General features: G+C 38.0%; 1 protein-coding gene across 1 annotated transcript; it reads left to right on the plus strand.

Annotated features, from left to right (window-relative positions):
* Positions 1-23: 23 nt before the first annotated feature.
* Positions 24-24,862, plus strand: doc2a (double C2-like domains, alpha). Its single transcript, XM_027139027.2, has 11 exons — positions 24-168; positions 4,815-5,140; positions 6,050-6,129; positions 6,450-6,524; positions 7,056-7,165; positions 11,734-11,860; positions 12,021-12,080; positions 21,972-22,156; positions 22,842-22,923; positions 23,362-23,458; positions 23,726-24,862. The coding sequence occupies exons 2-11, from the start codon at positions 4,819-4,821 to the stop codon at positions 23,860-23,862; spliced, it is 1,275 nt and encodes a 424-aa protein (XP_026994828.1). The 5' UTR covers positions 24-168; positions 4,815-4,818; the 3' UTR covers positions 23,863-24,862.
* The last annotated feature ends 260 nt before the right edge of the window (positions 24,863-25,122 follow it).

A 25,122-nucleotide genomic window follows, 5' to 3' on the forward strand; every position in this document is an offset into this window, starting at 1 on the left:
TCTCCTCTTCTCTCCCCTCCCCTCCTCTCCACTCCTCCTTCTCGTTTCTCTCTCTCGATGTCCCACAGGCTCTCTTTCTCATTCTCTCACACCACCTGTTAGTGCAGACCTGTAAGATTTGGAATCGACCTGTTTATGAGGGACTCTTTCATACTCACGCAATCAGAGGTAAGAGAAGGAATTCCTCTAATTAGTCCTTTCTCTAAAAACTTCCTGCACTTGTCTTTTCATAAAGTGTACAGTATGTTTTCACTCGCTCCATCATTCTTCCACCATCTCCTCTCTTTGTTTTTCTTTTGTCATGTTCCTCTGTGCATTTACCTCTAATTAGAGATGTCATGAATATTGTTACTCCTTGTCCTTATTTTAATTGACTTTTCCTGTAGACGCTCTCTTTATATGCATAGCTGCCTCCTCCTTGTAGCGTACACATGTTAAGTATTAATGTACAAATGTGTGCATGGTGTTAACCTTCTCCCTCTTCCTGACTCCCTGTTTACCCTTCATGTTACAACCGTATTTCTTTTAAGCCTTTAAACTGAGTATCATTTTCAGTTATTCACACATTGTTTTTCAGTATGCTTCTTGTGAGCTCTTCATATTGAGTAGTTAATGTGTATTTATGATTCTGGTATTCTGCTAATCCAAGCCTGTGCTGCAATCTGTAGCTTCCACTGAAATGAGTTTCTGCTACACTTTAGTGCATCTCACTCCCTCTTGCTCTTTTTTCTCTCCCTGTTGCTGGCTCTCTGCTTTTCATCAGAGCCAAGTGAGCCGTTTGCAATAGATAAAGAGAAGTAAGGCTGACAGGAAGAAAAATGACAATCATAGGGGAATTGTACAGAAATGAGAGTGTTAGAATGAATGAAAAAGAAAAGTGATATTTTAAAGCAGTATGGCATGACATCAAGAAGACACATCAAGAAGAAATGGGGAGGCTGTAAAGATCTGAGCACATATGATCACATATGATCTGGACAATCAATATTATAGGCAAATCATAGAGAAAAGATGACATGAATGGTCTCAGGATAGATAACTTGATCCTGGGTCTCCATTCCTCAGGAATGAATCTTGATCCTGGATCTCACAGGATCACTAATCCATCAGAAATGAACTGGTATATCGATAGAGATGATTACTCCAGAAGTGTCTGAAAAGCTCACACCATGTAATTACCATTAACCATTTCTGCACTACTTATTAACCACTTTGAATGGCACAAATTCCAACAAGTGCTTTATCCAGATTTGAATGTGTTGGACAGCAGGACTGACTTAAAAAGATGTAATCAGTCTTTATCTGAATCACTGGATGAAATGAAAATTATAGATTGAGCCATTAGATCTTCTCTGGATTCCATTGCAGTGTCAGTGCATTTCAGGCTGGTGTATTTGCTAGTGATCAAGGCTAGGATGGATGTGATTCTTAACCTTTTTTTTTTGCAAGTTTTGGCAAGCTTAGGCATGCTTCTCAAACCACACAGGCATTTGGAGAGCTTCCTAATACAGCTAGATTCCCCTGCACTGCCAACCACCATAATGAACACTGCTGACCACCTACTGTCTCTCTCTCTCTCTCTCTCTCTCTCTCTCTCTCTCTCTCTCTCTCTCTCTTACACACACACACACACACACACACACACACACACACACACACACACACACACACACACACACACACACACACACACTTTTTTCTTCCTCCATTTCTCTCACTCTCATGCTCAACAGTAACCCTCCAACGTCCTATTTCACCACTTGCTGTGATCCACTCGCAGCTACACTGACACTCATTCAATTAGCAACCCCCCCCCCCACACACACACACAGACACACACATAGAACACACACAGATGCACACACACTGATGTAGTGGTGCTGTCAGTTCCAAGCTCAAATGGCAGAAGGGTTACTGCAGTCAGTTCACACACTGTAGCACACTTGGCCGCAACGTGTGCGTGTGTGTGTATGCGTAAGTGAGTGTGTGTGTTTGTGAGTGCGTGTGTACAGTATGTGTGCTGTCAGTGATAATAGGTCAGTTGCTGATTATTAAAGTGAAACTATACACTAACATCGCAGCTGCAATGCACCCTTTCTACTGTGTGCTCGCTTAGAAATAGAAGTCCTTCTAAGCTTTTCAGGAGGTTCAAACTGTTGTATTGAGAGAATTTTCTGAAATGTACATCCAATGATATATATGACCTTCTTTTCTAATATTGTCATGTGTATCATGTATTTAGGTAACATCTTTGATTTTGGTACATAAGCAAAGAACACAACAAACAGGGCTTTGAAGGAAAATAATCTAAGGCAGGATTATTTTTCCTAATTAAATATTTTATAAGATGCTCATTTGTGCTCGCAAGACCAAAAAAAACAGCAACAAAAAACACATCTTGTCAAGTATAGTGAACAACTGGAAAGTCCGCTTCCGTCAACAAATACCATGAAGGAAAAGTGTAACATAATGCTAACACGGGAGACTCCTTAAATAAATATTTGATAAACTTGGATATCTCCTAAAACTTGGATTATGTGAACTAGATTATGTGACTCGGATTATGTGAACTATCCACAGTATTGCCCTGCGTAAACGAATGACCAAAAATCCATCAGCATTTTCAGATTTGAGAATGCAGCAGTTCTATACAGTAAAGTTTTGTAATTGAGAGATGCAGTTTGCAATCTTCAGAGTTTTCCATCTAGATCATGACATTATTTAAAGCTACCTCAGAGAAAATGTGAATCACATTATTCCCAATCAATGGATTGTTTTTTCCCCCTCTTCTTCTTTTTTGTTAAATCAGGCTTCTCTTTATATTTTTATGGCCCAGAAATAAAAGAATCTTTACCCCCATGCCCCCAAGAGTTTTGCACTTATTCTATAAAATGTTATACTTGATGTGAACCTAGTTTTTATGAAGGATAGAGGATGAAAAAACAGAGTGTGGTTAATATGAAATGGTTTAATTTTTAACTCGTAAATATGCCAGTTTTAAAAACCCCATATTCATAATAATTGAGTTTATTTTGTTCTCTTGAGAAATCATCATACTGTCAATCAAGATCAACACAGCAGCACAGAAAAACATTACAATAATATGACAGCTACGGTTCCAAAAATGCACTCAGAATTTGTAACAAATGTCTAACTAATAGAATTGACAAGGATTTGCATTTTTGCTCCATTCCATTACAGTCCATTGTCGTAACCCCCCCCCCCCCAAAAAAAAACCAAACAAAAAAACAAAAGAGAAAAAAAACAGCGAAAGTGAAAAAGCTATAGTGTGAAAGATTACATTTAAAAAAATTCACTGCATAGTGATATAGTGCTGAGGAAACCGTTTGAGACCTGACATGTAACAACATAACAATACTGTGCTAATTGTTAATTTTGTTAGCATACATGTGTCATGATCTCATTAGCTGTGTTGGAGCAGATCCGCTACTAACTCTTTTTTCTGTAATGATGAGCTGTGTCACAGCCACCAGATGTGACACCTGTCAAATTGACGGACAAGACAGATTGACAGCGTATGTGTGTGTGTTTGTGTGTGTGTGTGTGTGTGTACCTAGGGCTAGTTGGGTTTAATCTGGCTCACATTGGCTCAACTGTATGTGAGGAAGTGTGCAGTGTTAAACAAGCTTCATTCATTTCTTTTTTCATTCCTTTTCACCTCCCAACTGTTTACAGTTTTCTATTTGCTTGTTAGAAAGCAGTATTTGCTATGCCAGTCATCCTGGTAAGCTGTTATTTTTCCCCACTTTCCCACTTCTCTGTTATCTTGCCTGTAAATCAAACCTTTTATGGATACTGTGACAGAAACAGCTAATAAAATAAAGTCTTCGGTTCTTTTCCCTCCTCCCTAAAGGAAGATTTTAATGGCTGGATAAATCCTCCAGTGAGCCTCACTTTTTTCCCTGTACTTGCCTTGCAAGGAATAATAAGATATATTTGTGGCAATATAAAGTCTGATCCTTCCCTTCTCTTTCTCTCACTTTCTATGTCTATGAATACTTTTCCACTCGATATCCATGCCTTATTCTTCCCATTTCTGGCTTGCTAACTGCCATAAGCAATAACTCAAAATACGTTCAGCGCTGATCCATTTTCTCTGGTTGCACTGAAGGTACAAAACAAAAAAGATTAGCCTGAGCAAATCTTAATTACTGAGCCATTGGCCGTCTGCTTTGGTGTGCAGCTCACGTCCAGGTTTGTAGAACAGGTTGAAGATTTTCAAATGAAATGCGAGTTATGGCAATAAGGTACTGACACATGGTGGCATTTTGGACAAGGCAAGCCATACAACTAATTATTTAGTGATTTCTCATGTTTTGAAGGTGGTACATAATAAATACACAACTTGCCTCCATAATAGCATGGTAAAGGTTCTGTATTTTAAGAAAAATAAAGATTTTTAGACAAGAAAATGGCTTCAGTATGAGGAAGCTGCTACATCGTTATTATTATTTTTATTCTTATAAGCAGCAGCAGTAGTAGTAACAGCAGCAGTAGTAGAAGTATTACTAATAGTAATAGAGTTAGAGGTATTACATTTACATTTCTGGCATTTAGCAGACACCCTTATCCAGAGTGACTTATATTTCTATTTCAATTTATACAACCAAGCAATTGAGGGTTAAGGGGCATCTTGGTGGACCTGCGATGCCACTGCTAATAACAGCTACAGTAGTAGCAGTAGTATTAGTAGGAGAGATACTATTAGTATTAGTATTAAATTAATTGTAGGAGAATATGAGAATATGGGAAGTAAATCTTTTCTCATTTTTCTGTCTGTCTTAACCAATCAGCTCTATGACGGTGCGTAAAGGAAAGAAACTCACCATCTCCATCCAGGAACACATGGCCATTGACGTCTGCCCGGGCCCGATCCGACCAATCAGACAGATCTCTGCCTACTTTCCTCGACTGTCCCCGACTGGAGAGCCGATCTCCCCACATCCTACTGCCTCTCCGGTCAACCTAAGTCCTGGGCTTGGGGCTTCTGGAGCTGGGAGCAGCAGCACATTCCTCTCCCCTCTGCAGGCCGGGGCCAGGGGTGGTGGTGGAACACTGTCATTGTCCAGTAGTGTGGACACATCAGTGGACATCAACACCTCTGACAGTGATGACTGCAGTAAGCTCACATCCTATCAATCCACTCCTAGCTCTAGTTATCTCAGACACTTAACCTCATATATTGCAACGATGAAAAAAGGAATATGTACAAAAATCCAGCATTACTCAGTCAATGTAAGAGTGTTGCTTTTGCTAGAAAGTGTGAAGTGTTGTAATGCAATGAGGTCAAGGAATGACCACATTGGACTGGTTTAGTAGAAAATATCCTCTAAGTGCAGTAAGCTGAGATGTTTAGAGTAAAAGCATACAGGACAACATCAATGTTTTTCACCCACATTGGTTTGACTTTTTATATCCTTTTTTAACGGATATGAGACCTGATACAGTGTGTGTTGCAGTGTGCATTACTGCATTCTGTTATGTCTGTTATGTTTCATGGCTGGTTGCACACTATGAGTCATAATCATAGAAACCAGATCCATACATAACAGGACTGTATGTAGGTGCGTGTGATGCTGTTTGGGTTGCATTGAGTATTTCACACACATTCATCAAAATCCAGCAAAATCATCTTACATAAATACAGTGTGTAACATTGCATTTTAATTAACAATAGATTAATTGCATAAATATTACACACATACTATTTCCACTGTATGTATATAAATATGATAGGTAAAAAAAATGCATTTTAAAATCCCAAATGGGATTCTTATGAAATGTTTCTTATTATATCAGAAATATACTCCCATGTCTAGGAAACATATAAATTGTTTTATTTTTGAAAACAGAATGTTAGCTTTGCCTCTTATGGCCTTGGTATTTATTAGAATAAAAGTGGATGACTGATGAGCATGTTAATTCAGAGGTACATAAAGCTCATTGTTGTAGCTTGGCAAATTGCACTGTGAATAGTTTAATCCATCTGTGTGCATGATAATATGATCATTTTTCCATTACGGTATAGCGGCTCTTGGGACATTAGAGTTTGAACTGTGGTATGAGAGAGCAACCAGCTCCCTTCACTGCACCATCCTCAGAGCCAAGGTCTGTACTTTTCCTATTATTATTATTATTATTATTATTATTATTATTATTATTATTATTATTATTATTATTATTATTATTATTATTATTATTATTTTCATCTTTTTTAAAGATTAAGCTACATCTTAAGAAATGTCCTAATAATCTTGCAGAACTAGTTCAAATCCAATATGTCAGTCTGCATTTAAGATTTTTATGGCTCATCTATGTTTGACACAAGCTTAGATATACTTATTATTAAAAACATTCATAACCATTTTAGTCACTTTTGCTAGAACATGCCAGTGAGAAGCTATAAATCTCATCCTCTCTTCGTCTAGGGTTTGAAGCCTATGGATTTCAATGGTCTAGCAGATCCATATGTTAAAATTCATCTCCTGCCTGGAGCGAGTAAGGTGGGTCAATGGAAAGCACAGAACAGGCACTGAATCGGTCATTCAATCATAGATTCATTATTCATAAGTTTTTATGTAGTTTTTCTCCATACATGCCAGAGTACAAAACATTGTGTGCCCTTTACAGAACACTAAGAAGGAAAAATTCACAGATATTCTTTTTAATAGTGAATATTGTTATTAATATTTTTTTTAATTGGTTTTTCATTTAAACTTTTGCTTAAACTTGTATAGCCACCATTTTGTCTGAACGTTAAGTTTATTATTATTATTATTATTATTATTATTATTATTATTATTATTATTATTATTATTAGTAGTAGTAGTAGTAGTAGTAGTAGTAGTAGTAGTAGTAGTAGTAGTAGTATTTTGGGATTATTGGCCTGAATACATTTAATATTTATTATTTTTTAGTTCTTTGTTCATGTAGAAAACATCCAATTAAGTTTCGTTCTCTTTTTATCCATTCAAATGTATTTTTAGTCATTGTATTTGTATGACTAAATTTGACTTTTCACTGTCTCTCATCAGGCGAATAAGTTGAAAACCAAAACTGTACGGAATTCTCTAAATCCTGTCTGGAATGAGACTCTAACTTACATTGGAATCACTGAAGAAGACATGCACAGAAAGACCCTGAGGTAGTGTTTCTTTGTGTGTGTGTGTGCGTGTGTGTGCGTGTGTGTATGTGTTAGTGCTGCACGATTAATCATATCGCAATCGCAATCGCGATATCAAGCCTGTGCGATTATATGACACAAAATGCTGCGATTTTATGAAATAAGTAATAAATACATGCATGTGTGGACATGACAACCCATTCTCTCTAAAAGCTGTTTGCCTATTGCATACACTACACCGCTATCCGCTAATTAAAAAAAAAGACCAGTGAGTTTCAGTTTAGGCAGTGGCACGTGTGGCGCGTATGGTCATGTCGTGACTTTTTCCGGTGTGCAGCGCGGAACGGGTGAAGATGGATGCCAAGCAGACGGACACTGAACTGGTGGCCAGAAAAAATGCTACCTCTGTTATATGTAGTGTTAATTTCGTCAGCCGAGACGATATATGTTCGTCAACAACCTTTTTTTTTTCATGACTAAGACGAGACGATGACAAGACTGCACCACTGTCCAAAAACGCTGACTAAGACTAAATTAACATGCATTATTGTTGACGAAAAAAGATGAGACGAAAATGTTCATGTTCGTCTACAATTGTCTCTGCTTTTTCATCAGCTGTTACGCCTTTAAAGTATTCACAACGAGTTCGCGGCTTCGCGCTGTTGCTTAAGTTACAGGTCTCATACACCTGTTTGTATACACCTAATTATATTGCTTCCGAACATAGTGCGCTCCGTCTCTACGGTTAGAATCCTGTGTGTCCATGGCAACGCACTGTTTTACATTTCAATGGTGTGTTATAGTTAGCAGCGGTCTGTTATCAAGAAATAAAAAAAGAAAAAAAAGAAAAAAAAAGAAAAAGTCCTGAGCGCAAGTCCACCGTCTAGGCGGCTTTTTGCGTTATAGGATATTTCTTGTCGCTGCGCAGGCGCTTTTATTGTACATGACAGCTTATGTCCCGATGACCGGTCTTACGATTAAAAGCAGTATCAGTAAAGTAAAACATGTGATGTGCAGTCAAGTTCTAGTGTATGTACTGTTTAAATGAGTGTTCTCAACTTCTCACTGATACTTTTGTGATTCGCGGAGTTTTGACAAGTTTTATAGCTTTGATATTGTTTCGATTTCAAAAGTGGTGACAGAAAAAATCTCTTTACCCCCAACCTGAAACCTCTTCCCTGTCACAATCACATCATAATCAAAATGAATAATTAGGCTTAAAAGCAAATGTATATTTAAGGGATTCAATTTAATTAATTGCAATCAATTTAATAATTACATGTAATATTGCTCCAAATATTATCAATAATGGTGTGTGCAATATCATGTACAGTATAACTTGCATTTAAGTTGGAAATTTACTTTGTGTGTGTGTGTGTGTGTGTGTGTGTGTGTGTGTGTGTGTGTGTGTGTGTGTGTGTGTGTGTGTGTGTGTGTGTGTGTGTGTGTGTGTGTGTGTGTGTGTGTGTGTGTGTGTGTGTGTGTGTGTGTGTGTGTGTGTGTGTGCATATGTGGAATGTAGGTGTGTGTGGGTTTATGAATTGAGCAGCTAATAGAAGTCAAAAATCCCAAGTCTAAAAATCCTTCAGGGTCTGTCTTTTCTGCCATGAATACTTGTATGCCAGTCGCCCACACAACTTTCCCTGGGCACATCTCTGTCGCAGCAATATTTTAGTCTTTGTGCACTTCTCAGTGTTTAGGGTAGGTGTCTGTGTTTGTGCATGTGTCTGCCGCTTAAATCTCAGAAGAAACTGTTTTTCTGTAGTCTGCTTGTGACAGTGTAGACATAATTCACTATATATAACAGTACTATTTCATGTGCTTTTAAAGCATCAGAGCACAAGGCAAACAAATTCTCAATCTTATTTTACATATCAGTGTAAACCTGTATGAAGACGGAACTGTGAATGGTTAGAACCAATAACGCAAATAAACCAATATTTGTCATAAATGTCTTGATATGAAAAACAGAAGACTAAAATAAATCTATAATAGCCAAAAATTACACAGCACAGGTGATATATGGAGCACAGGGTATTTTTAAGGAATTTCAATATTTAAGAAGCATTTCAATGTCTGATTCCCTAGGAGTCCTGCACAGTTAGAGAGTAAGGCAGTAAGTGTGCTCTATTACTGACCTGCAGTATGCCTGCTGTGCTCAAGCTTCAATAAAGAAATAGTCTATTGCTTGGCAAGGCCACAGAGTAAACACAGATACTACCTTAAAATACAGGCTTAAATTCTCTGCACCTTGCTCTTGCAGAACTGCACACTGTAATAAGTGATAAGCGTTAGAAGTGATAAGTAATAAATGAGTAATAAATACATTTTGTTGTAATTGTGAAAAGTAACAGGCTCAGGCTCCTGAGTGCTATAACAGTAATACACTGACCCGTGTCTGGGAGATCACAAGTTCAAATAGGGCCAAGAGAGCAAAGTTGGCCATCTTGTATGGGTTGCATTGATGTTAATACTCTCTCTTTCTCTTCTCACAATCTGTCAATCGCAATGACACTATTCGACACAATTCATGAGAACCTGTGAGCTCATGTATGTGTAAGAACCAGATAGTTATTTTTGACACACTGTTACGCTTGGAAGAAAAGGGGGCAGTGGTGAAAACGGGGTAGTGGTGGCTCAAGTGGTTAAGTGGCTCTGGGTTGTTGGTTCAGAAGGTTGGGTTTCAAGTCCCAGTACTGCTAAACTGTTGGTTCCATGATCAAGGCCTTTAACCCTCTCTACTCTAGGGCTGTTGTATCACAGCTGCCTCTGTGCTCTGACCCAGCAAAAAAAAGCTCCTGTGCTCTGACCTCCAAAAAAGCTGGGTTGTGCAAAGAAACAAATTCTGCTGTGCTGTAATGTATGTGTGGCAAAAATTGAAGGCTTGTCCTGTCCTGTTTGCTGCTAATGTAAAATGCTGGCTCTGACAAGTGATAGCGTCACCTAATACTCTTCAGTTTTGAGCTGTGAGTAGCTATGGCAGATAAGAGCTGACCAGAATATCTTGTGACCAAATTGTTAAAGGAACAAAGATATTACACACATTTAGGTCTATTTAGGTTTAGCAGGATTCAATAACCTTAACTGGACAAATATGACTTATTTCTAGAAAATGTAATAGCAGGTAGGTTTAAGTCCTTAAATACAATTGAAATAGCAAATATAAATAAAATATGATTTATACAAAGCAAAGCAGAATGTGATTGCATATATGTTGTTGCTTTCTAACAGCAACTCATTCTCTATTATCAGTAGCACAATTTTCTTACATACACGTTGCCAAAGTTTCTGTTATAGCTGCTATATATAATATTAAAAAATATTCCCCCTTTATTTAACATACACACTCGCCCCTCATTGCTCATCGTAGTTCTCCTCAGCTGAAGGGAAAGCAGCAGGCTCATCATTGTTTCATATGCTGTCTGGCAAAGTGCACTCTGAGTTACATTAGAGTTTGATCTATAAATGACAATGATCTAAAAAATTATCCGTTATAAAAAAACAACATTTCATTAATAGTTCTCACTAGCTCTTTTGTATTTATTGTGTGTAATTTTATCTTAACATCAATTTGCATCTCACACATTTCTTGCCATAATTTTAGCTGATGCATAGTCAGTGTGCCCGCCCTTTTTGTGCACATTTCAGACAGCCCTGCCTTTCAGGTATAACACAATTATTTATGAACTAATAAATGAGATTGCTCAGGATTGTAAATCTTTTGTCATTGCAATATTATTTCCTTAAAAACAGACTTTCAAAATATAGTATAGTAATATACTTCCCAATGGGGATTATAGATACAGTATTTACTGGATTATCCTGTATAATTAAATTGGTTATTTGAATTACCATAGATTTCTTGTCACCTTTCACCAGTCTGGATATTCTCATCTGCCTTCTCTCAATAAACAAGGTGTTTCAACAAGTTTAAAAACAACCACAGGTCACCTGTTAAACCCCTCAATTGGTGAGCTGGAATTGGATTTAAATGTTTATTTGGCTGTTTATAGCTGGGATCTTTGCCAGATCAATTAAAAAAAAACATAGGTGTGTTTTCGATGATTTTTTTCAGGTTCATGTTGCACCTTACTGAAAGTGAGTCAATAAGATGGTCCGTAACCTCTCCCAATTTTAATAAACTTTACTTTACAATAGACCCAGGTTTACTCTCACATCTGTGTCTGGAATCATGGGAAAGTTTTCTATTTTGGCCTTTTTCATGTGCCTGTTTCCTTTTTTAAAAAGGATGGTGTCAAAGCTAGAAAAGAGCAAAAGCAAAGACGTTTATTGCTGTTTATCTCTGAGACTGAAGAGCTGAGCCTGAGCTCCACTCAAAAAAAGCTGCCAATGCTGCAAATCTCATTCTAATCCCAGTCATAAATATACATTTCTGTCAGGAGCAATTCCCCCAGGCCTCATTTTTGACTCTCTCTGTTCTGCTAATCTTTCACTTCTCTACCGTTTGCCAACTTCGTTTACATAAAAATAAGCTCTGCCTACGGCTTCTTTCGTTAAGAGTCATACATGTTCTATCTTTCTTCTCCTGACTTCCTCTGGTATTTTGTCTCTCCCATAATCTTTCTCAGGTTATCAGTATGTGATGAAGACAAGCTGACTCATAACGAATTTATTGGTGAGTCGCGGGTGGCTCTGAGGCGTGTGAAACCAGACCAGACAAAACGCTTCTACACCTGCTTAGAGCATCCACCCCCTGTAAGCACAGCACACACACACACACACAAACACACACACAAACACACACACACACGATCACATACACAGTTCAGGCACTTTGAAACAACTCCTGGAAAAAGTGTGATAAGCATTTCAAGGAGTGTTTCAAAACTCTAACCTCCTTCTACCTTTCTTTCAGCTTCCCTCTCCAACAGCAATGGGAGCAGCATTGCGAGGGATCTCCTGTTATCTCAGAGAGGTACTCAAGCTCTCTCCCTTTTTTCCCATTCTCTCTCTCTCTCTCTCTCTCTCTCTCTCTCTCTCTCTCTCTCTCTCTCTCTCTCTCTCTCTCTCTCTCTCTCTCTCTCTCTCTCTCTCTCTCTCACTATCATTAAATCCATCTGTTTCCAGCATTGACATTTCAGAGCTTGAATACATATCAGGCTTAAATAAACCAATTACTGCCTGCACATTTAATGCATTCATCATCGCTCCACAGTTTGTTCACATTCGGTTCAAAATGAATTAGCACTTAGAATAAGAACTCTGTGTATACTTTAATATGTGATCAGAAGAATAAAATCCATTTCTCATCACCCTATTTCCTAAACTACTTTTTGAATTCAAACGCGTTGCGTCAAATGCGAAATAGCAATTTCAAGACAATTCAGTGAACTGGGTGATTAAAAGCCTCAATATACATAATTCTGTTAAGAGAAATATTAGGAGATGTGAATCTTCCTGTTTCAGACAAAACAACTCGCTAGTACAATAATCTCAAGATGTAATATATGATGTGCTATACAAACTGCACAGACAAACAAGTTATGCAATATACTTCATATATATTATCGATCCAATTCGATTATATTCAGCACCAAAATGATTCGATCCAAAATGATTCAGAACAATTAACTTAAATTACTAACATGGGAAAATCTTCATGACAGAGGAGTTTGTATTTTCTGGTTTCTCAGTAACGTGAAAAACTGTACTGTTTGTCTTATTAACCCTTTTCACTGGCACACTGACATTCATATAGACTTACTATTTTCAATCAGTATAAACAAATGAATTATTTTATCACCACAAGTTTGATATACTGTAAAAATGAGTTAGGAAGATAACTCCTTCAGATTTTCGATTTTTATGAACAAGCACATGGGAATTCCAGAGAGCAAAAATATTGAAGATATCACCATTTGAAGATAGAAACATTTGTGTGAAAACAAAATCATTTTTGATTATTTGGAACTTTTCTATGAATATATGAACCATTTACCAACACTGTGGAGTGTGACATCCTGAACATAGGGCACCCCAAAACAAAACATTCCATTTTTGACCTTCTTTGGCTCTGCACTAGAGATAAATATAGAGGTTGGTGAGGGAAAGACTACTAATAGCTGCTGTAAGGTAAATGAATGCTTACCTTGCAGGACAATGTGTCATTCTTTCATCCCACTGTCTTGTCTCCATAGGAAACATGAACACTTATGAAACAATTTTCTTGGTTGGTCTATTACCTTCCAGCTCTGAAGGAAATTTGAGCTCTCTCTCCCCCACGAGCTTTAATGTGAACCGAGAGAATGCAGTTAAAAAGAATTTTTATCTGCTTCCGTTTTCTTTATTTTAACTACACAGCTTGTAAAACAATGATGTAGGCTGCTTGATGAAAGCAACATAGCATCCACTGCCAGACTAGGATAATGATGATGATGATGATGATGATGATGATGATGATGATGATGATGATGATGATGATGATGATGATAAGGGGATGGCACAAAAATCCAAAAATAAAGGGCAAGTCCCAGTATTGTTCCTTAGAGTACATCAGGATTAGGAACAGAGACACAGCAGAATGAGAGTAAAAGAAGAGGTGATATCTAACATAATTTCCTTGTTTCTGTGTCCCTCATGTAATGAAAAACACTGCTGATAAGAAAAACCCCTCATGCCCTTGCTCATAGATTTGAAATTACAGCAGATGGAAAGAATGACAACAACATCAAAGACCACAGAAGGGATCAGAGGACACAATGAGATAAAAAACCAGGAATGTCTGTCTTCTCAGACTGAGAGTCAGACAGTGGACAGTTTTTATCACAATATTATCACAGTATTTAAGTTCATTTTCTTAAAAGTGGTCAAAAAAACATATAGATTTCCCATCAATTTATGAAAATAATTCCAGTTTTGAAAAGTAAAATATTTTCACTTCCCGCTATTACTCTCTTACCTGAGAGTAAATGTTTTTATAACATTACTGTTTGTGTCATCTTATCTACTGCTGCACAACCCCAGAACAGGAGAGAGAGAGAGAGAGAGAGAGAGAGAGAGAGAGAGAGAGAGAGAGAGAGAGAGAGAGAGAGAGAGAGAGGGGATGAGAGAGAGAGAGAGAGAGAGAGAGAGGTGTGGAGAGAGAGAGAGAGAGGAGTGGTGGGGGGGGGGGGTGATGTGAGAGAGAGAGATGAGAGAGGGAGTGGGTGGGGGAGGGAGAGAGAGAGAGGAGAGGAGAGAGAGAGAGAGATGAGAGAGAGGGAGAGAGAGAGAGAGAGAGAGAGAGAGAGAGAGAGAGAGAGAGAGAGAGAGAGAGAGAGAGAATGGGTGTTGGATGGCAGGCAGAAACAACTCCGATGATAAAGAAAGTGTGAGAGAGTGAGAGTGACACCGAGTGAGAGGTGAAATGAGTTTGTAAAAGAGGAGACAGAGAATGTCAGAGAAAATTGGCAGAGTTAAGTAATTAGAGACAGCAAACTTGTCAGTAAATACAGAAAACGAAGAGGAGAGCAGACTTGGAGGCGAGGCAGCAGTAGGAGGATGTTTCACATGCCCACAGGAGAAGATTATAACTGAGCTGTGTTGGTATTTGTTTAAAAATCTTGATTTGGCTTCTGATACATGCTCTGATAGGGACTGATGACTGATCCTGTGCCATCTGTGTACTAATCACATACATCTGAATATGAAAGATATGTCTCTCTCTCTCTCTCTCTCTCTCTCTCTCTCTCTCTCTCTCTCTCTCTCTCTCTCTCACACACACACACACACACACACACACACACACACACTGCATGTGTGTGTGTGTGTGTGTGTGTGTGTGTTTCCTCACACCTGTTTACCAGCTCGTTACACCTCCTCATTATCATTAGCGAATTGAGGGTCATTAGTCTTGTGCAAAAAGTCAAAATATATCCGGATACATCTAATGAGACACTTTTTGAAACAATTAGTCATAAGCCATAGTAATGACATGAAACAAAAAATGTCAGATTCAAAAAAGAATATGATTCAGTAAAAGTTTAAAGGTTGACTATGTGGCCATATGCAGTTCTTCTTGTTATTCATACTTTATGAACCGTGCTGTGAAATAATGAAAAAATTAGTGTTTGGGATAAAAGATTTCTTGACTTCTCAGATGGTCTCAGATGGTCGCCTCTTTAGTTTTGAATACTATATATAAGGATAATGAAATTATCTTAAAACATTCTCTGTAATTATTTCCTCAAACCACATTCAGTTTTTCAATAATGGCACAAAGATCTGCTGATGTGGATTAAGATTTAACATAATTCAATCTATAAATGTAAAGAAACCATCACCGTGTAGCTCAAAACTTTAGCATTGTGGAGGCAGCCCATCTTGAATACGAGACGAGTGGTAGTTCAGTGGAAAAAGTGCTAAACTATTGAACAGAAGGTGGTGAGTTGGAATCCCAGCACCACCAAGCTGCCACTGCTGGGCATTTGAACAAGGCCATTAACCTTCAGTTGCTCCATTGTGTAAAGTGAGATAACTCTAAGTTGCTCTGTATAAGGGCATCTGCCAAATGTTGTAAATGTAAATTGGATTGAATATTTGGAAACTCAAAGAGCAGGCTAACAAAGGTAGCTTTCCCAACTATTAATCAGTGTGATAAGCCGAAATTTATAAAAGTCCAGAAAAGCAATGTTTTTTTTATACTTAGGATCTCAAGATAACGTAACTTGTTTTATTGAGATCATAAATAATTTTTCTCATGATGACAAAACACACGATTAGGTTTAGATGAGTACATTCGTTCTTACTTCAGTAAAAGATTAACGCTATATTCCCACATACAGTGATTTTATTTGTGTAAGCCATCAATAGTCACCAGTAGGTGTACTTACTACGGGTTGCCACGGTAATAACGTTTATCAGTGGGTGGTGTTCCAAATCAGATTTCTTGCTGCTAAAAAAAGGGAGATTTGAGTTTGTGTATAAAATGTAGTGTATATCTGCATCATATCATAAGAGATGAAGGAGAAGCAGTGTGTGCTGTCTGTCATAGATCATATGCGCACTACTGTTACACTCCCAATGGTAGTTGCTGAAGCAAAGTAACTTTGTTGTGTCACTGGATGCACATTTTGTCACCAACTGTCGTTCATGTTGCTGATGGCTGCCAGCTTTCATTGATAATAAAATGGTCTCCAGTTGCTAGGTCACTGTGTGTGTGATTGTAGCACAAACCTAAATACTCAGTGGTAATATTACCAACTCACAGCTTCTGGGTTCACTCATGATTTGGGTGACTGTGTGGAGATGAATTCATTTTGAGCTTGAGTTCAGGTCACTGTCTGTTGCCATGTTTTCACAGGTTGCCTTTCACCTCTGGAAAACATGCCAGTAGGTTGATGTGTACATGAGTGTGTCAGTGTGTGTGTGTGTGCATTGTGCCTTGTGTGCAATGGAATCCTGCTCCTAGACCAGGTGACATGTGCAGGATAAAGATGATACTGAAGAAGAATGAATGAATTTGATTATGTAGCTTATTAATAATGCTCTGTTAGCTGTATTAATTGAGCAGCTTCATTGCTGAGCCAATTGTCAGAAATCAAACATAACCAACAATCCTTTAATTGTGTGTAGAGGTCTGTAAAAAATTTACTTAATTTGCCCCAATGTTACGTCAACTATAAATGCCAAAATTTTATATTATACATTAAAAATCATTTTATTCTACCATTCATCATCAGAATATTTTGAACTGTCTCTCTGCTGTGTGTATGTGTGATATTTGTTTTTTATTTATATAAAAGGTGTGCATGATATGGTGTCTCTGTCTCTCATTATTTGCTTGGCTATTTGTGTCTGTCCCCAGTCTGTAACATTAACGAAGCTTCTAGACAGGTCTGGCAGAGACCATTTCCCACACACACACACACACACACACACACACACACACACACACACACACACACACACACACACACACACACACACACACACACACACACACACACACACACACACACTGAAAGGTCTATCAGGGATGTTAGACTGCAGTGGATGTTATGAGTGACTGATCGGTGAAGCCAACATCAACTATGTCGTCTGTGAAGACCTGCTGTCTATAATTAAACAAATCATTGTGTGACAAAATGACTAAAATCTTGAAATAATGAGATTCAACAAGTCAGAGAGAACCAGTGAGTGTTGTGGGGGATGTTAGAATTATTCATTCTCCAGCTCTCTCTCTCTCTCTCTCTCTCTCTCTCTCTCTCTCTCTCTCTCTCTCCCTCCCTCCCTCCCTCCCTCCCTCCCTCTCCCCCTCTCCCGCTCTGTCTCTGTGTCTTTCCCTCTCTCTCTGTCTCACTCTCTTTCTGTCTCTCTGCCTGCCTGATGCTCTCTACCTGCATGTCTGTCTACCACTCTCTCTGTTTATATCTGTTTGTCCCTCTCCATGGACCTTGTGTGCACAGAGCCGATGACAGATTTTTAAAGCAATGCCAAAAAAACTAGACAGGAACAGGGTGAAAAAGACAGCCTCAAGATAAACCTTGCCAAGCCGTGTCTTTTACTCCCAGTTTTCTCTATCGACAGCTGTGCCACTGACTTCCTTCAAAAGAAAGCTCTATTGTTAAAATCAGTGCAAAAAGAAATGGCAGGGCTGGAAATGTGTGTTAGAAATCCCCTTACTATGCTATGCTAATCTACTTCCTCCCCTCCCCTCCCCCTTTCATTTGTTGGATCAGTCCCTCTCAAACGCAGGGCTAATTAAGGAGAACACAAAGGTTTTAAACTCTATGTACAGATGGGCTTCTGAATAGAGCTTGGTCAAGGTTTAGTAACTGTGTGTGTGTGTGTGTGTGTGTGTGTGTGTGTGTGTGTGTGTGTGTGCTATTTGTATAAAAGCATTAGAGTGTTCTAAATTACAGGAACCAATGGTCACATCCATGTTCAAATCAACAAACTATTAAATTCAATTTAACTGATGTGACAGTGTTAAATGGTGAATTTAGATGTAGCCTCAATGAAATTGTTAACAGCGAAGAGGAAAACATTTAAGGCTGGTATTTAATTTCAGGGAAAGTGCCAATATTCCAGACACCCTTCAGATCTTGTAAAGCATGTAAACGGAATCATATGTAGAATTACGCAGCTGCTATCCGATATAATTATACATAATGCGGCATACATAAAACCCCCCATTAATAGGAGATGCCAACTCCATGTGGTCTTTGATTAGAACAACCTCCTCATCAACATTTGTCGGATCGTATATTTATAATCACACCCTCCAGTGTCACCCAAATGAGGATGAGGTTCCCTTTAGATTATACTCTTTATTATTAGGGATAAATGCAAACTCATTTAAATATATCTAACATTAATCTTGGATTTTTGTATTATATTAATCTTTACATTAACTTCTTGTTTTATTTTTATGTTCTGTAAAGCTGCTTTGATACAATGAATAGTTTAATAGGTTAAAAGCGCTACACAAATAAATTTGAATTTGAATTTAATATCAGAGCACATGGAGAAGAACTAATGCACTATTCATAATCTTATAACCATAATTTAATGTGAGCAACTCATCTTCATCTTAAACCGGCGGAAATCTCTATATTTATAGCTATAATATGTGTATATATCCAGCTTGGGAGGTTGGGGTCAGAATGATACAGTGTCCCTGGAACAGAGAGGGTTTAAGGCCTTGCTCAGGGGCCCAGCAGTGGAAGCTTAAACCCCAGACCTTCTGATCAACAAGCCAGAACCTTAGGCACTTGAGCAACCACTGCACATTGTCATATTGAATAGTCACATTATAGTTCACTAGAAAAAGCACACTGTTGTTCGATTTAACATTTTATTTTTTATTTGTTGTTTATATTCTGAAAATGACAGATTTTCCTGAAGTGAAATAGGTGTCATTTTTAATATATCTCAACCAGAAGTAAAGTTGCAGCACAGTATATTTAAAGTCCATTTTGCAATAGTGTGTAGCGATCCAACTCTGTACTGTAGCTATCAAGAAATTAGTTCTTATTTTATATACAGTAAGCATTAAGTACTGCATTTATTAACCAGGCTCTTTACCCTACAGTACATGGTCTTTGCAGCTAGGCAGACAAGGCACTGCAATTTAGCGACATAATACAGATCGTTTAAAAAAAATTGTCTTGATTTTTCACAAAATATATTTTCCAAAGTGTAATATAGATTGAAAGCATTCTGAATAAATAGCCCAGATTAAAGCCACAGTAACATCTACGGGCTTTTCATTAATTTCTCTTCCCTCGAATCCTGACTTTAGGGTATCTCAGACTGGTGATCTGTAGATTTTGTTATGTTAAGAATATTAATGTTCTGAAGCTTGTTTTAGTGCTGTGCTGAATGTAGGAGTCGTATCCAATAAATCTGTGGCTGCTGGTCAGCTTATTGAAGATAATACCTTCAATTTCCTATTTCTCACACAGTCTTGGTTTGATGCTTTTAGTAAAATAGATTATTTAGATATATGACAGGGCTGGTGTGTGTGGAAAGAGTTGTGTAAAATCAGTGTGTATTAGGCATTAATGCTGCTTAATTCCTTTTAACTTCAGCCCTTCATATATGAGATTTAGTCATGGGAACCTAACATCTTATGTAACATCTTATAACATTTGACAGCTTTTGTACCCTTCTTTGCTATCATCTCTTCTTACCAAGCCTGTAAGAAGGACAAGCATCTGCCGCTATCTCAAGGCTGACTGCTGTGTTCTTTATGAATACTGTTTACGCACATTCTCTTCTGATAATGCCAATGAATTTATCAGACTGCATCGCACTGATGCAGAACTGAAAACTAAAACTGTATCACAAATGCAAGGTTGACTGGAGAAACACTACTGTCATTGTATCTAATCAGAAAAGATTTAGAGACATACAGAACTAACTGTGGCCTAAAAGAGTGACAATTAAATTAAGATTAAAAAAAGAAATCATATTTCTCAAGGATCCTAATCAAGGACCACAGTATCAACTGCCATCTTTATCAGACAGAGTAAATATACCTTCAGTCTGAAAAATGATTGAACAGTATTACACGGTATTGAATATCTCTCACCGCACCAGTGTAATAGGGTTGCAACATCTTAAATCTATCTGCATTTATAATAAAGACTGAGATCTCTTTTCTGAAATGAGGTGCAGCTTCCACAACAGGTTCTAATGATTAAGTCTAACTTTGCAGTAGTTTAACATGAAGTATGCAAACTTTAACTTGAATAAGGCATTTATTCCCACTACATTTATTAGGCTCTTCTAGAGAAAATGAATCCGAACTCCACTGTACCTGTATCCAGTTTGTGTGGAAAACAAAAACATTGTGATGGAAATAATCAGAATTAAATATTGCTGTTAACTTTCTGGGCTCTTTACAGCTCTTGTTAGTGTACTTTGCTACTATAACTGTTATTTCTGGGGTATTTATACTTTACTGGACCATTATTGAAATGCAGTGCTTGAAATCTTACTTAATTTAATTTCAAACCTTAAGTAATTTAATTGCTTTTTTTATTTAGATCTTGAAAGAGCTCGATCCAAATCCCAAATCTCTTCTTCTCGCATTCAGCCACTGACTGTACACTATACAGTATGTCCATATAAGAAAAAAACTAATAAGAATTACACCAATTCATCACCTGCTGACTTCTCATATTACACGTGGTAGACAGATAGGTGGATAAGGTTACAGCTATCAGTGTGTGTCTGAAGATGGATAAGCCATTCGACTGCTGTGTTGAACAGGAAGATGAGCAATAGTTCGGTCAAATACTTCAATATCCTGCAATACTTGTACAAAGACTTGTATAAAATGAGATGCCATCTTTATTTCTCTAGATGATGTTTATGGCATCTCATTCGCAACAGCATATTGTCATTTAAAATTAGAATCAGTCTGCTTTCTGTACTAAAAAACATGGTAAACCGTTTTATTAATTTATAGTTGAACTCTTTGCTTGTTTATAATTTATATTATTCTCTTTCTTCTTCCGGTTTCTGATTTTTATTACATTTGACATTTTTGTGATCCTTTTTACATCGTATTAGCTGGTTTATTCATCTTCTTCTTCCTCATCTTCTTCATCATCCTCTTTTTATTATTATCAGATCATATTGGTCCTAATGGTGTAATATACAAATGACACTATATATGAACAGATCTGATATGGAGATATCTCACGATTGAGCTGTAATTCAATAAATGCACTTAGGACTGCAGGTCTATTGCATCAATCCATCCATACTGCTTATTTTACTATACTGCTTATCCTACACAGTGTCAAAGGGAACCTGGATCCTATCCCTTGGGACATGGGGCAGAAGACGAGGGTCACACTGTATGGGTTGCCAACAGGCACAATATCGCACACACACTTGCACAATTTATATATGTCTAAAACAAATGTCTTACTGGAGGAAGCCCATGAAGCACAGGAAGACTCATGTAGACAAGGCAAAGGGGATTGTTCTCCCAACCCTGGAGGTGTGAGGCAAAAGTGCTAACCAATTAGCTACCATGGGTCTATTACACCAAATTATGTAATTGCTTATAGAGCTCATTATCAGTCACCTCTGGTTTTCGAAGGCTATATAGCAAGAAAAGTTGCATGAATTTTGAAAATAATATTAATGCATGATTAATTTCATATATTAATTTGCTCCATGGGAGGGTGTCCTTGCTGGGTCAGGATTCTATTTCATAGCTAATTATTCTAAGGTACCTGCTGCGTCGCTATTGGCACCGGTGATTAACCGGTGCCCTTTTGTTTTTTTCACTGTCTTTCAACACTCATCTTTCCTACCTCTGAAATGGATCCTTTCTACTTTCCTTCTCCTTTGACTTTTTCTGCAGTGGGAGCACGAGCAGCTGCACAGTCTGGAGGAAAGAGGCCGTCTGCTACTGTCGCTCCAGTTCCTGCCTCCGTCTGTAGAGGGAGATGGAGAGGCCCGAAGAGGAGGTCTGTATGTCGGTGTACAGCGCTGTGCTCACCTCGCCGCCATGGATGTCAATGGCTTCTCCGATCCCTACGTCAAAACGTGAGAGGACAGTGTGTTGGTGCAAGACATGTCCGGTGTGGGTAGATGATTCAATATTATCTGTAATCCATTTTACTGAGCAGAAAGAAAACATCTCTGCTCAGGTACTTTCAATCAGGTCAAAAGATTATAAAGCACAATTAAAAGCAGTCTTTAGAGAAAATAGAATCTTAATTGCTTGTGTTGCTCATCTAGGCATGTTTTCTTTATATATTTTTAATCGTTCTATTGCTCTCCCACATCATGTTTTAAAATAAATATACCATCCTCGGGCAAAATAGCAAGAGAATCAACAAACCTCCCACCCACACATGTCCATGTCATTTTATCTCTGTCTTTCTTCCAACACACATGTACACACACACACAACAACACACACACACATACACAAGAAACTTGCCTTTGATCGTAACAGGGATGGTAAGAATGTGTGTATGTGCCTGTGTTGTTTGGGGGGAAGGGAGTGAGAGTTAACAGCAGTGAATAAAGCAAATCAAATTTTTATGGAAGCCAGTGGGACACAGCCGGAAAAGCAGAAAAACAAATAGCTATGTGTGCTTCAATCGATATTTGTGTGCCTATGTGTGTGTGTTAGTGATGTGTGTGTTAGTGATGTCCTTCTATTTCTCTCTGACTTGGTTTGTACCTGTGTTTATCTTTGTCATCCTCTTTTTTACTGCTACAGATACCTGAAGCCTGATGTTCAAAAGAAATCAAAACATAAAACAGCGGTGATTAAAAAGACCCTTAACCCAGAATTTAATGAGGTACCGACCTTATGCTATCCGTTGTAGATTGTTTATGTGTACGCGTGTGCATGTGGGCATGTATCTCCTTTACAAGAATAAAAGTTTTAATGTGTTAATGACAATCTAGACTCGTCTGCCATTTCTCTGCCTGGTGTGTGTGTGTATGTATGTGTGTGGGTGGGTGCTGAGGATCATCAGGCAGACTGAGTGGCACTTTTCTATTCTTGCAGTAGACCCAACCACTAGACTTCTTCATTGTGTAATGTGGAGCTAGTACTCTCAGCTTCCATTTGTGATCTTGTCAAGTGAGCAAAGGCTGCAGGCCTATACGAGGGAGCTCAGTGATACCAAAGGCTACTGGAAAACACAGACTCCACAGCATGCTGCCACCAACCTCTAACCGTATTGTTTACGCTAGTATTTCATCTTTTTTCCTTTTTTCCTTTTTCCCTGCAGGAGTTCTTTTATGAGATCTCTCTCACAGAACTGGTCAGTAAGACGTTGGAGGTCACTGTATGGGACTATGACCTGGGTCGGTCCAATGATTTTATAGGTGAGAACAAAGACAGTCTGGTGAATATGGTATTGATCGGCTAATACACTCTGGTGTGCTGGTTATTCAGATGTTAATCCTGAATCCATGCCGTTTCCTGCTGTGTTTTTCCTCCCCATGTGATTATAACACAGCAAGCTTTCATTACTGCAAATAAGAACATCCATTTCAAATGAGGAATTGCCTTGATATCTGTCGTGACTAAAGGCACATGGCGACAAACCGTGCGCATACAACACTAATAAAAATCACTCTATGCGCTGGCAGGTGGAGTGTGTCTGAGCTGTCACTCGCAGGGAGATGCTCTACGCCATTGGATGGACTGTCTGAGGAATAAAGGACAGAGGGTGGAGCGATGGCACGTCCTGACCAATGAACTTCCTCAGAGCTCTTGCCATGAGTGAGGATCTCACAGGAAACGTCAGTGATAACCTAATGCTGCATGATGAAGATGAACACAGAGTGCATTCGAGCACTTCAGACTTTGTGCACTATATGCTGTATGTGTTCATCATATACATAGTCAATGCATGATTGATATTCATGACCGGCACAAATACTGTATTACTTGAACACACCTTGCTAGTTATCAGGAGAGTTTGAGGGATGGACTGTCAAGTCAGTTGCCTTTTGATTCCATGTTACTTGCTGGACCTTACCTATCAGTCTCTCCTTATCCTTGCTGCATGTTTTATACACATTTTTATAGCAACAAAAAAGCAAATATCTAACCCTCTCTGAATCCCATGTAGCATATCCTTCTAATTGGTTATAGGAAAAAAATATTTTACAGTCAACACTTAGATAACATGTGCCCAGGACAGACATGCACTACATTAACAGCATGTAGGGATACAAACAAGGTGCCTGTAGTAAAATTAATATCTTCTCAATTTACACTGAGAAGGATAACATTTCTCACTAACAATGAATGTATCAAATTGACATCAGGACTGTTACTCACAGACCATCTCACAAAAAAAAAATCCCCAAAAACCTGGAGTGGTATCTAGTCCTAAATTAGCCTTCCTTCTTTCAGATCCCTTGTAAATATTGGCACCCTCATATAAACACAACCAACCATCTGTTTTGTAGCATGAGGAAATGTTTACAGCATTATAAAGCATGCCCCAATGATGTTTTTCCAGGGCTGTAATTCTTGTAATATTGAAGTCCCATTTGCTAATGTAATTTATATGGATTTTTTTCCAGACATGCTCTGATATTCACATCGAATCATTTCTAAAGATTTGGATTGATTTGTTTATGTGTGGTGTGCATTGTTCTGGTTTGCATGCCCAAAGGTGTGAGTGTGAGTTTATATTACTGTGCAATTTGGGTATTTATTGAATGTTGTACTTTTGAGGATTTGTGATTACTACATTTGTATGAAGTGTTTATGTACAATTTGAAAATACAAATGAATGCATTGCTAAAAGGCTGTGCTTCATTTCTCTGCATCTCTAAAGAATATCAAGTTGTACTGATTCAGTAACAAAAATTCAGTGGAATTCAAGTGAAGTTTATTGTGCGTATTTCCGTCAGTGTTTCTATTTAGCTATTTTAAGCTAAGCTGTTCTTTCAAAACGCTTCAAAACTTCATACAGTATTTTTATTAAACATTGCAGAAATCAACGAGATTATGATAGATGATTAAAAATCAT

The sequence above is a fragment of the Tachysurus fulvidraco genome, chromosome 15 (assembly GCF_022655615.1).
Source record: "Tachysurus fulvidraco isolate hzauxx_2018 chromosome 15, HZAU_PFXX_2.0, whole genome shotgun sequence".
NCBI classification, from domain to species: domain Eukaryota; kingdom Metazoa; phylum Chordata; class Actinopteri; order Siluriformes; family Bagridae; genus Tachysurus; species Tachysurus fulvidraco.